The following is a 12,969-nucleotide window of genomic DNA, read 5'->3' as shown; positions in this document are numbered from 1 at the left end:
TGTATGGGGTGGAGAGCATGGTGTCTGCCCTCACCAGTTCTTCCAGTGCACTATTAAGAAGTACATCTACCATAATGAAGCTCTTTTGGGACGTTTTGCCTTCAAAGGCGATGAAACTGGAGATGCGATTGTGTGGTTAACCACTTCCGTGCTGATGACGAACCGCTCCGTCAGCCGCGGTAGCGCTGTGCTGATGACGGAGCGGTTCCGTCATGGCCCGCCCGACGCGCCTGCGCGGCACGTTCTATTGAGCGGGTGGGGCCATGACGGAACAGCTCCGTCATGAGCACAGCTCAAACGAGGCTGGTGACGGAGCGGTTCCGTCACCAGCATGGGCGCGCCGCGCGCCCCCCCGCCCTCTTAGCGCTGCGGCGGAATAGCTGCCGCAGCGAAGGTGTTAAAGAACAGGGTTGGATTGGGATTGAAAATCAGCCCGGGCATGCTAAAAAAAAGTGGCCCATATTTGTATAATGCCTTCCTGCAAAACACTGCTTCGGCAAAATTTTATTTAAAGAAAATGGGGTGGGGTGGTTACAAAAAAATGCACGGATTAGATTACAAAGGTGAAACACACCTGAAAACAAGTGAGGCCACTTCTGCTCATGTCTCCTGTCCCCGCTCAGTTTGCACACATTAATTGGCCAGCCAGCGAGAGAAAGGAAGTGACACTGCTGCCCATTGATGAAAGGTAGGTAATTGATGCCCATCTACCTCCAGAAAGGCCACTGAGGCACCCACTTGGCTGCTGGCGCCTTTGAGCAACCCAGAAACTGCCCAAATCGGCCACCACCAGGCTGCTCAAAAAAGCAGCCCACAGCTGGAATTCGGATACCGGCCCCTCAGGCATTGCCCGAGTACCTGCGTTACCAATCCAAGGCTGTCCAAGAAAATCCGTTTTAGAGAGCCCGTCCTCTGGAATGCTTTTTGACAGCTCAAAGGGAGTTTTACAAGAAAACCCGGTAGCTCTTATTTAGTAATAGCCTTTGTAAAGCCTGAATTGTTTCAGTTACTTTACAGAGTTGAACAGAGAAGTACGTTTTATTGCTTAATGAGGACAAAGGGGTAGGATACAGTCCTATTGTAGTACGTTGAGTAATTGTGCCAGATATTCATCAGTCACAATCCTTGATCTATAGGTAGTTCAATTAAAAGAAAGTCTAAATAGGTGACTGCACATGATTTCTAAACCATTTGGAACTCGGTTTGGATGTTAAGTTGTAGTTAAGAAGTTCCAATGCCGGAGGGGTGTGGCCAGCCAAGATGGCCGACAGGACGTGACCCTAAGGAGCTCTGTTTTCCCGCTCTAAAACCCTGCAATATTCTGATGCTTTGCATACTATCTGACACTCCTTGTTTGATCCGGGTCTCCCTCACACTCATCCGATACCTGGGGGAGCGCCTGAAGCAATTCTGCCACAGATTGCAGGGCTGAGGGTGGCCGTGCAATGTGTGGCGAGACCCATATTGCTCGGGTCCTACATCGGGCCGTGGTCTTGCTAGAATTTTGACAAGGATGATGGTAGGTGGGGGCTGCCTGCAGGTTTAAACATGCATGTGGGTCCTGTAGGGGAAGCCACCCCGCCATACGCTGCAAGCAGAACCAAGGAGAAGGCAGGCACAAAGAAGTGAGGAGCAGTCGCCCCCCCAGACAGGGGCAATAGGGGTGCAGGTGGGGGGCAGCCACTACCAGGGGCGGCCTTAGGCATGTGCAGGCTGTGCACCTGCACAGGGCCACCAAACCCCAGGGGCCAACAAGCCAATATATTTCCTTAATATAATAATCCTTTGGGGATGGATACATATTTGCGTGGCGGCCCCTGGCAGGGATTTGCTGGCCTCCGGCTCTGTTCCACTTCCAAACACCCTGACACCCCCCTCTTCACTGGCCTCCGCGCTCCGCCCCTTCCGGACCCCCTCTTCCGGGGCCCCCTACCTACGCTCCCTGCCCAGGGCCGCCATGAGCCTAGAGCCGCCCCTGCCACTACTTACCCCATAAAAACAAGAAGGCCATTTTGTGGGGGTGCTAGAGCAGATGGGTTTCACATAGAAGGAAGTAAGGGGGAAGCAGAAAAGGGGGAGCTCCCTCCAATTGTGAAACCATAGGTAACGTGGCGGAAGAAACCCAAGAAAAATAGACAAAAGAGATAAATTACTAGAGGTGGATGGACGGCTCATCCAGTGTCCTTGGGATGCCTCATGACAGGGGAACTGAAGGGAGCTAAAAACAGCACACAGCCACAGAAAGAGTAGATGTGATGCTCCCAAAGGTCCCTTTGGATTTCTCAGGGCAGGGGTATAGAGGGAGCGAGAAGTTAGTTCTCAGCCTCAGGCAGAATAGATGAAATGCTCACACAGGGTCCTTGGGATGCCACATGGCAGATCCAGAGGGGCAGGGAGGAGCCAAGAAGGGGTCCAGCGCAAGCGGGATGGCACTTGCAGCCCGGGCAGGTCCAGACACCTACCAAGTTCGGTAGCAAGCTGAAGCCTAGAACCATTGAAACAGCGACTCATACATTGGGGACCCCTCCCCAGAAATTAGTTTGTCTGAGAGCTCATAAGGACAAGGAATGTACTGAAATAATTGCAAAGTCAATAAATGTGATAACACAGATGTTTTGGAATAGCCATGAAAATTGCGAAATGTATAACCATGCTATGGTTAAATGAACTGCGACCTTTTAAGGCACCAAAGCACATGGTCAGTAGTGTGATTTAAAGGGTAAAATGGACACCATTGAAATTGAAGGAGGGGGAGCCTCCTGGGAGGTGTTTAATGCCTTGCTGCTGGTCCCTTGCACATCCCTCAGCTGGATGTGACCCTCCGACCTCCTCTTCCGTGGTTGTGGGTGCAAGGGTGCCCGGAGGGCATGTACTTAAGGGGTCTGAGGGCTACTGTGGGTTCCGAGCGCAGCTTGTGGCTCGGAGGAGCTCTGCCCTTGTGGGGAGGTTGGGATTGCTGACCGCTCACCTTTGCTATGGAGGGGGGGCACTGAAAGCAATAGATCAGCATTGAGGAATTCACCAATCCGTTTGTGCTGTTGGGGTGCCGCGTAGAAGCCAAGAAGAGTATGGCAAGGGGGGACTGTTAGATTTGGGGGTCTCTAGTTGGCAGAGGTAGGTATCTTTGACCAAATAGGGACCCTTGCCTCTAGTCAGGGTAAGGGGCTACACTTCTAAAATAACGCCTGCTCACCCCCTTGGTCGCTTGACACGAGCAGGCAGGCTTATCTCAGAGGCAGTGTGTAAAGCATTTGTGAACAGATACAGTAATACAGTGACAACACTGCTTATGGACACCACACAGGTTGTATTATACAAATAAGTATTTTTACATAGACTTAACACAAGACCAAATGACAGCAATCCACACTACTGTACTCAAAAATAGACTTTAAAATGGTAGGAAATAGCTCAGTTCTCTTAAGATTGTAAATGCGACACTTTACTCTCAAAGTACCTTGGATGCGTAATACAGAACAAACAAAAGGGTCGCAGGGAAGGTGATGCGTTGGTTCCTTACACTCAGGGGAGATGATGTGTTGGTTCCTTACTGTTGCGCAGGGGAGTTGGTGCTCGCTTCCTTCCTTATTGTGTGGGGTGGTGATGCGTCGGTTTCTTCCTGCTCTCGGGTATGATGTAGCAAGATGGCGCCTCGATGCGATACTTCTCTCCGGTGCGATGCGACAAAATGGCGTCTTGGTTACAATGCAACAAAGTTGATGCAATGCGTGCACGCCCGACGGCCATGCGGTGATTCGATGATCTTCAAAGCCGCAACAGGCCCTGCGACACGCTTCTCCGGTGATGCGACAGCAACCTCTGCGGCGGCAGCACGTTTCTCCGGTGATGCAACGTGCTTCGGTGATGCAGTGGCGATAGCGGCAGCACACTTCCTTGGCGATGCGATGGCAACTGCTGCAGCGGCAACATGCTTCTCGTCGTTGAGCCGCATATCTAGCTACCTGCGACACACAATCTCTCTGAATACCCAGCACAACAACAGGCACTTCAATTCCCAGCAAGGGAATTCAGGGGGGAGCTGGTTGGTGAAGGCTTGTATCCCTGAGACTTCAGGCAGGAGGCATGCTCAAGTTCAAGCCCCTGGAGATTCTTCTTCAAGGTGATGAAAAGCACACTCAGTCCTCTTTCTCCCCTCTTTGGCAATGAAGCAACCACTGCAGGCCATCCCCCAAACACACAGCACAGGGGTAGTCTCCTCGTTCAGCTTCTTGGTTCTTCTCCTCAGTAAAGGTTTGTCTTGATTCCCAGAAGTAATCTAAAGTTCTGGGGTCTGGGTGCCCATTTTTATACACCAAAGTCCTTTGTCTCTGAAGACAGAGTGTATGTACCTAGTCCAAACCAGTTCTGTGCAGTCTTGGAGCACTTTGTTTACAGGACTCCTTCTTTCCTTTGACAGTGTGGGCCAGGGTCATCAGACACACCACAGGAGGTGGAGCCAGCAGTGTGGAAGGCAGGCTCAGCCCTATTCAGGCCCAGGTGGAACTCCTCCCACCACTCTACATGCAGACAGGTTATTTTAGCCTTGTGCTGACTCACCCTGTCTCCTGGAGCCCCCCAGTCCCTGTCACTCAAAAACCAGACAAGGAATACACAAACTAGCAGAGGCAGGCTTGGATAGTTAGGCAAGAAAATACCTACTTTCTAAAAGTGGTATTTTCAAACACAGAATGTTAAAACCAACTTCACTAAAAGATGTATTTTATCATTCTGAGTTCAGGCATACTAAATTCTTTTTTCTACCATGTTCCCTGGGTCAGTTAGGATTATAAGGTGTTATAATCAAACTGCCCATTCTGGCCTATGGGAGCAGGTAGCCTTGCAATAGTAAAAAACGAAAATCGCTGTAATTCACTATTTGGACATGCCACACACACCAGTTCCTGTCCAACCTTTTACCTACAATGCACCCTGCCCTTGGGGCTACCTTAGGGGTGCCTGATGTGTAGAAAAGGGAAGGTTTGGGGACTGGCAAGCGGGTGCACTTGCCAAGTCAGCATGGCAGTACCAGACTGCACACAGGCTCTGCAATGGCAGGCCTGAGACACACTTTACAAGCTGCTCTGGTGGGTGGCGCAATCAGTGCTGGAAGCCCACCAGCAGCATTTGATTTACAAGCCCTGGGCACAGGCAGTGCACTGTACTAGGGTCTGACAAGTAAACCAAACAAGCCAATCTTGCAGTCACTAATCCATACATCAATTTAACATAGGGAGCACTTGCACTGTTGCACTGAATAGCAGTGGCACAATGCCCAAAGAATCTAAAACCAGCAAAAACATAAGAGGCAATAGCAAAACAGCAAAACATGGAAGAAGACCCACGCCAATGGTGCCAGGTCAAACAGGGACCCTACAGAATCAGCACCGTCATGCCGATGCCTGGAGGAGTGTGAACTCTGCCTAGAGGAGCCTTGCTCCAGGTGGTTGCAGGAGGCACCGGTCACGAGTTGCTGAGGTCCTGGCCTGGGAGGTCCTCCACTCAGGGTGACGGGTGTGGTGTTGCAGCAGCAGGGAAATACTATCACTCCGTGCCTGGCCACCCACAGGCTCACTTGCCAGGACCACCCAAGTACCCTGAAGCGATCGCAGGAGATCTAGAAGGAGCCTTCATGTGCTGCCCTTCTGGAGGCGATAGAGGCTCGAGAACAGCTCCTGAGGGCCAATAGCAGGGCTGTCTATTAAGGTGAATTTGCTGCGGGCGGATCTCCACAAAGTGGCAGACAAGGTGGAGAATGTGCTAGCTAATATCACTACCCTGCAGTTGGAGTTAAGGCAACTTAAACAACTGACCTCCTAGCTAAGGGTCATCTCCAGCACCCTGGAACACCGAGGTGAGGATGTGGAAGGCTGCTCGTGGACTTTCATGAGAGGGTGTAAGGGCAGTCAGCGGAGCGCTTCCTGGAGCAATGGGTGAGGCACACACTATGCCTCAAGACTTGCTGATTTCTTTGTTGTGGAAAGGTTGCATGGGGCATGGGATCCTGTTACCCTCCCCCCTGCCCCTCCCCCCCCCACCGGGAGCCCCTCCAAGGCTCATCTTCGCTAGGATATTGAATTATAGGGACAGGGACGTGACCCTGATGTCTGTCAGAGAAATGCCCATTCTGTAGTTTGAAAACTGTAACATTACAACTTGCCCTCACTATACCCAGATGGTACAGGAACAGCACAAGTCTTTTCTGGAGGTTAAAAGGAAGCTGCACATCATGAACCTCCGGTACATGCGCCTTTATCCGGCAAAACTCTGTGTCATCCCAGCAGCAAGGTCACACTTCTTCGAGCGGCCTGAGGATTTCTGGTCCTGGCTAGACATGTCAGATGGACTCCTTACACACACACTGAGCGAAATGGATCACTTTCACACTTGGGGTGGGCGGCATAGCTGGAGGAGCCTATGGTCCAGAGTCGGGGATAGGCCAACGATGGGAGGCACCAGCTGCATTGTGTCCAGCATGATAGCTCCATGGCCGCTGCTGAGCCGGAGATCCAGCGAGTGCCTGAGACACTGATGAGTGGGGCCATAGCAGACAGAGAGCCTTCAGATGCTCCCTCACAATCCAGTGGCCTTGTCCATTATACTGTATCACCCTACGGGGTCTTTGCTTTTCTCCTAGTCACAGGGGCATGACTGGATGGATGCTATTTCATTCATAGGGGGAGGGGATTTTTTATATTCAAATGTGATGATTTGTTATTGTGATTTTTTTTAACATATTCTGTTTTTGTAATAAAGAAGAGACTTGTAATATCATTTACTATATCCCTTTTGGAGTTGTTCCAAGTGTATGAGTGTGGTTTGTGTGTCTCAAGATTAGATGTATAAGTAAGTGTTCTAGTCCAAAGGGAAAAATATTTTTAACTCCATTGTAAATGCAAACAACAATGCGGAGGAATAAATAAACTCTATTTTCTGAAGGAAAAAACAAATTGATCCCTCAAGTTGAGCATAAATTCTATACACTTATTTGATATGACTCTAATACCAACACCAGAAGTAGTAGTCAAAAAGTATATTTATCTTTTAAATAAAAAACACACAAGTCGAGTTTTTTACATGGCGTCATTGACCTGCAGCAATACACCACGGGAGAATGTAAATAACTTTATCAGTGTGAGATTTAAAAAAATTAAAATTCTGCTGCTATATTCTTTTATTAGAACCTTATAACTAAGCATTCTGCACTTCTGTAAAGATGGTATAACAGTGCTGAACTCCTTATATCAGAAGTAATAAATGAGTATTGTATTTCATTGGTATGTACATAGCGCCTGCCAGACCCCTAAAGCTCCTTTGCAAGAGTTGCGTTATTGGCTGCTCCATATGCATTATTTATATAGTGATCGCTAGCCTTCTCAGGCAATCGAGGCGCCCTGTAGGTTCCTGGGTTCCTATGGTGCATAGTTGAAGGCATGTTTGTGGTATGTATCCTATGAAGGAAAAAGCTGGTTGGCGCGCACAAGGTTCAAAGAGACTAGGAGTGTTTCTTGGGGTTTTAAACCACGTACAAGCATGGGTGTTGTGGAAAGGTGTGAGACATACACTTTAAGTTGTTATATACAATAGCTCAATAATATCAGTAACAGAAAAATATAGCAAGAATAATCACAAAATATGACTCATTTGAACGGTTCATTCATGCACTCGAGACACAAATGAAAGAAATATTGCAACTTACAATCCACTTCTTCAGCTTGTCCCAGAAAACTTTGAATTCATTGAATCCCAATTTTCCATTTCCGGTGTTCTGTGGCAGCACACTTTCAGGAAAATTATTCTGAGGTAAAACATTCAATGCCTTTCAGCATGCATTATTATTACCAGGGTTTTAAATGGAATGAAAAGGTGGGCGGTGACCTAAGAAGGGTATCACCACAACAGCTGTGCGTCTATATATTTAAGGGAGAGGCCTACATGCAAATCCCATTCTTGATCATTTCTTCAAGCATCTTTATTCGATTCACAGAATCATCAAAGTGACAATAAATACAATACATTAAAAAAAGAAAAGAAAAGGAAAAGAAAAATATATACAATTCATTAATCCTCCTTTCAATTGCAATACAGTACGGGGGATGTAATTTGCAGTTAGCAGCACATACATGAAAGTGCGAAGAGTCGGGTAACATCTTTTTAGTTGCAATACAGTGCATTCAGTAAAATTTCCACAACTAGCAGCTATTCAATTGATTACATAAAATACAAGACACAAAATGCCAGGAACTTGACCATCAATGGCACATTGGCATATCCCTTCCACTATAAAGTATGGAAGTTATCTTTTCATTCAGCAACGATGGAATCAGTTCCAAAAAAGTGCAATGTGCAAAGCACAAAATGCAATTCCATCAAAAGTTTCATGCCCTCGACAAATAACATCTGAAATCAGCAGTTTGAATAGCACTGTTGTCTGCGGCTTGAAGCAATAAAACCCTAGACAAGGAAAGTTTAAAGTAAGTGGCAATGACGTGGTTGTTCTACTGGAGTGAAATACTATCTAAGGCCCAGAGACACAAATAAATGTAAAACATAATTATCGCCTGCTTCTCTTCGCCCCTTATCCCAATTGCACTGCAGCACTATCCTGCAACAGGCAGGCAGGCAGATACCGTTTTTTTCTTCAACTGTTGAAGCACAGGAATAGAGGGCTGTATACAGTCATGGCTCAATGCTTGTTTTTAGGTCTGGCCTTTGAGACAGCTTTAGCGGTCTTGCCAGGATAAAGTTTTCCCAAAAGTATCACATATGTTATGCATACACTGAGGGATTTTTGATCAACTGGCTTCACCCATTGGCTTGGTAAACTATCATTCACATTTAGCTTCCGCCCACCACATCATACAACATGAGGTAATGGGCGAGTGCATTATACCCATTAGCTCTCTCCACTTTGATCGAGTGAACAAAGCCTGTGCACATTGTTCACATTCGCCTAATATGGCTCCTTTCTCTCCTATAATAAAGCTGGTTTAGGTGTGCTTTTTTTAATTCATTCTGTTTTATATTAAGTTTAAAAACTGGAGGGGAGGAGCCAAGCCGGCGACCGAGATGGCCGCTCGGGCTCTCGGCTCCGTCGGTCGCCTTCTCCTTCCACGACATCCTGCCACTAATCCTGCACCTGGGACACGATCCCGCATCGGCGAAGTGTAGCGGTGCCCAGCGGTGTGCTTCCGGTTGAAATATCGGCTTGCCCATGGAATTATTGTCGCCGGGAAGATTGCGGCCTGACCAACTAAGAAACCGGGACCTCTAGTGGTGGAGCGGCCGGCGGCAAGCACAACAACATCGGCCATGACTTGCCAAGATGGACCGGTCGACCCGGATGGGAGACCTGATTTGTCCGATTTCAGCGATGACTAACACGTCTGCACAGCGCTACCAGCGAGACAGGGGAACACTATTCTAAGCGCTGCCTGACTGCCCTAATTGATGCTCCGGATGGTGGCCGTGACAAAGGCCGACAACAGCTCCGCCCGCCTGGTGCGAATCTACCGCTGATGCTGCCGGGGGTGGCCCGGAATTCCATCGGGCCGTACACTGGCTGCGACAGGGAGCCGGATCGGTGGGATCTCCTCTTAGCATCGATGGTGGAGAGCGGCCACGGTTTGTGTATTGGTGCCGGACGACGTCCCGCTTCAACCCGGCTTCGATTCTCCGAGGGGGTTGAACTGGCTCGAATATCACCCCGGTAAGGATTATCCTTCTTGGAGGGTCTCGGGCAGAGTTGACAATTGCTACTACCGGAAGAGGGGAGATGGAATATACGCCCGGGGCTGCCATGGCGGCTATCGCTGACTTGCACCTCTTCATGACTCGGAGCCTGCTAGACCTTGAGACTAAATTGGATGCTGTTGTGTCTGCGATGGGGCTCAAGACTATGTACTCTGTTGTTCTAAATGGTGATCTTACGGTTCTAGACCCCATCGATTTGCGATCATCGGTTGACCGACCTTCCTTATCGCATGAAGTGCGGGGTCTTGCTGATAGCGAGTTAATTGGTCTGAGGTGCTTAGATGCGGGTTTTACTTTTCCCCTGGACTTTGTGTTCTCCGTCAGATACCAGCGCCGACCATCCTTATTTGTGAATTGGGACGACGGGGACAGCTGGGCTGTGCCTGTACTGCGGCTTTCAGCTTCCATTCGGATGGGCCTCGAGGGACGTGTCCGGTTGTTTGGCCCTATGGCAGTGATGGCGGATGGTACTGGAGTTCTCACTGCTCTGGATCGAACTGGCCAAGGTTGACCAACTGCTGCCTATACGGACTGCATTGCTGGGATCGGTGCTGATTTAGGACTTCGCTTCATATTGTTCCCTTGCGGGGGGTGGGCTAGGTGATTATTGGTTCCCCCCTAATTTGCCAATTTTGCGTTATCCTTACTAGGTGTGATAGCATATGGGGTGGGGGGAGGGGCGGGAGCTGGGAGGTCCTCCTCCACGTATATCCTTTTATTATTGTTTTTCTCTCTTTTCTATTCTTCTTTCTTTCTTCGGGGTACTCCTGGGGCGACAGGCACGCTGTTAGTGGGGTAGGCCATAGCCATTACGGTGATGTGGGGTGGTGGGTATTGGGGGGGGGTGTTGTTATTTTAGTTTGTTTTGTTCTATGGTCCCTTTCTCTTTCTCTTAGGGTAGGGTTGGCTGTATCTTCTTCTTTTCTCCTTTTCACTATTTGAGCATCTGCACTTGCCTTTCCTTTATCGTTTCGGACGGGTGGGATTTACGGATGACGTTTTTGCTAATTTGCTTGCCATTGTTTGCTTTCTACTCCTGGCCTGCCTTAGGCAGGCGTAGTGTGTGTTTTCAGCCTTATTGTTCATCATTAATTCTCGAATGCATGGAGGGATATGCTCCTCCCGTCTCTTCTGGTATATCGTATAGTGTGCTGCCTCTGTTGATACAACCACTGCTACTGCTTCCATATTATAAAATGAAACCTCTCTTATCCTTGTGCTACATAGTGCCTGCAACCGTGTATTCTGCATACATAGTGATTCCCTTTTGAATTGTGGACTACTACATTGCTCCTGTTTGCTTCTCCTGATTTACTGCTGGCCTCTGAGGTTGTAGGCCTACGTCTGTACTGATTTGAGTGCTTTAATAAAGGTTTTCCAAAAAAAAAAAAAAAAAAAAAAAGTTTAAAAACTGGCTATTTATTTTCCTGCAGTCCTTAATAAAGTTTATGTGATAAAATGTTTAATTGACGTTGCAACTTTGTAGCTGCCTGCGATGTGAGTGTTTGGTAGGTGTTGATTTATTTCTTATCTCCTTTATAAATAATAATAACAATAATAATAATAACAATAACAATAATAATAATAATAATAGAAGTAATGGTGTATCTAAAAGGCTTTTTTTTAAATAAAAAACACTAGTAATACATCAGTGTTGGCAAATTATGTTTTAAAATTCAAATTTTGTATTGTAAACACAAGAGGAAAAGTTTAGGTGACAGCATATTTTCGTTTTTTGCTGTTGTGGGATATATTTTATATATATATATATATATATATATATATATATATATATATATATATATATATATATATATACACACATATATATATATATATATATATATATATATATATATAATTTATATTTAATGTGTAAACTATATATATATTACCTACTGGCGGTCGCCAGTAGGTATATATAGTTAGGATTTCTTCTCTATGGGATTTTTGAAAATTCTATGTCTAATAACTTTGGCGTTTGTGGACGGAATTGGCTGAAATTTTCAGGAAAATGGCACATTTTGTTTCTGAGCAGCCCTTGAAAATTTGGGGGGGGTTCGTCAAGGGGGGGCCGAGAAAAAATGGGGGTCCCAAAACGTGTTTTTAACATTGAGTTTTCCATAGGGCGGTTGGCCTCACTTTTAGCCCGAACGGCTGAATGGATTTGCACGAAACTTGGCAAAATTGTAGGGACTGGTAGCCCGATGTGCCTTTTGTAGGTCTCAATATATGTGCTCCAGTGGATTTTGAGAAATTAACGTTTAAAAAAAGATATATATCTGTAACAGCGGACCGGGCAGCGCTCCAGTACGCGTACTTTTCGCGCAACGGAGCTTTGTGAAGCGAAGCTGATTGGTTCTCCGGCGTCTGTAAACATTCCAAACAGTCCGTAGCGGCCGCCATCTTGTCTCTCGGTAGGATCGAGAGACAAGCGGAGGCCAAACCGAAGGGGCAAATGACCATAAGGGGGCATAGTAGATCCTCCCTGACCATTTAGGTTTGATGTGGAGGTTTTAAAAGGGCCCCGCGGGGCAAAAAAAAAAATAATAATCGAACAGCTGAATGGATTTGCACGAAACTTGGCAAAATTGTAGGGACTGGTAGCCCGATGTGCCTTTGCTAGATCTCAATATATGTGCTCCAGTGGATTTTGAGAAATTAACGTTCAAAAAAAGATATATATCTGTAACAGCGCACCGCTTCGCGTACTTTTCGCGTTACGGAGCTTTGCGAAGCGAAGCTGATTGGCTCTCCGGTGTCTGTAAACATTCCAAACAGTCCGTAGCGGCCGCCATCTTGTCTCTCGGTAGGATCGAGAGACAAGAGGAGGCCAAAGCGAAGGGGCAAATGACCATAAGGGGGCATAGTAGATCCTCGCTGACCCCCTAGGTTTGATGTGGAGGTTTTAAAAGGGTCCCGCGGGGCAAAAAAAAAAATAATAATAATAATCGAACGGCTGAATGGATTTGCACGAAACTTGGTAAAATATTAGGGACTGGTAGCCCGATGTGCCTTTGCTAGGTCTCAATATATGTGCTTCAGTGCATTTTGAGAAATTAACGTTCAAAAACAAGATATATATCTGTAACAGCTCTCCGCTTCGCGGAGATAAAATTATATCTGTATTACCTAGCTGTTGCTAACACCAGTTAGCGACGGCTAGTAGGAGATAGCGACCATCTTGGGCCCCACTTTGCATGTGAGTGATATTTATCA

General features: G+C 47.1%; 1 protein-coding gene across 1 annotated transcript in view; it reads right to left on the bottom strand.

Annotated features, from left to right (window-relative positions):
- Positions 1 to 12,969, bottom strand: part of CAPN9 (calpain 9) — a 281,553-nt gene that overhangs the window by 23,506 nt on the left and 245,078 nt on the right. The window contains exon 16 of the mRNA XM_078649072.1: positions 7,697 to 7,765. Coding sequence (XP_078505198.1) covers positions 7,697 to 7,765 — 69 coding nt within the window. The remainder of the gene's footprint in view (positions 1 to 7,696; positions 7,766 to 12,969) is intronic.

The sequence above is a fragment of the Lissotriton helveticus genome, chromosome 6 (assembly GCF_964261635.1).
Source record: "Lissotriton helveticus chromosome 6, aLisHel1.1, whole genome shotgun sequence".
Taxonomy (NCBI): Eukaryota; Metazoa; Chordata; class Amphibia; order Caudata; family Salamandridae; genus Lissotriton; species Lissotriton helveticus.
Note: the sequence above shows the minus strand (reverse complement) of the source record. Positions and strands in the feature narration are given on the sequence as shown.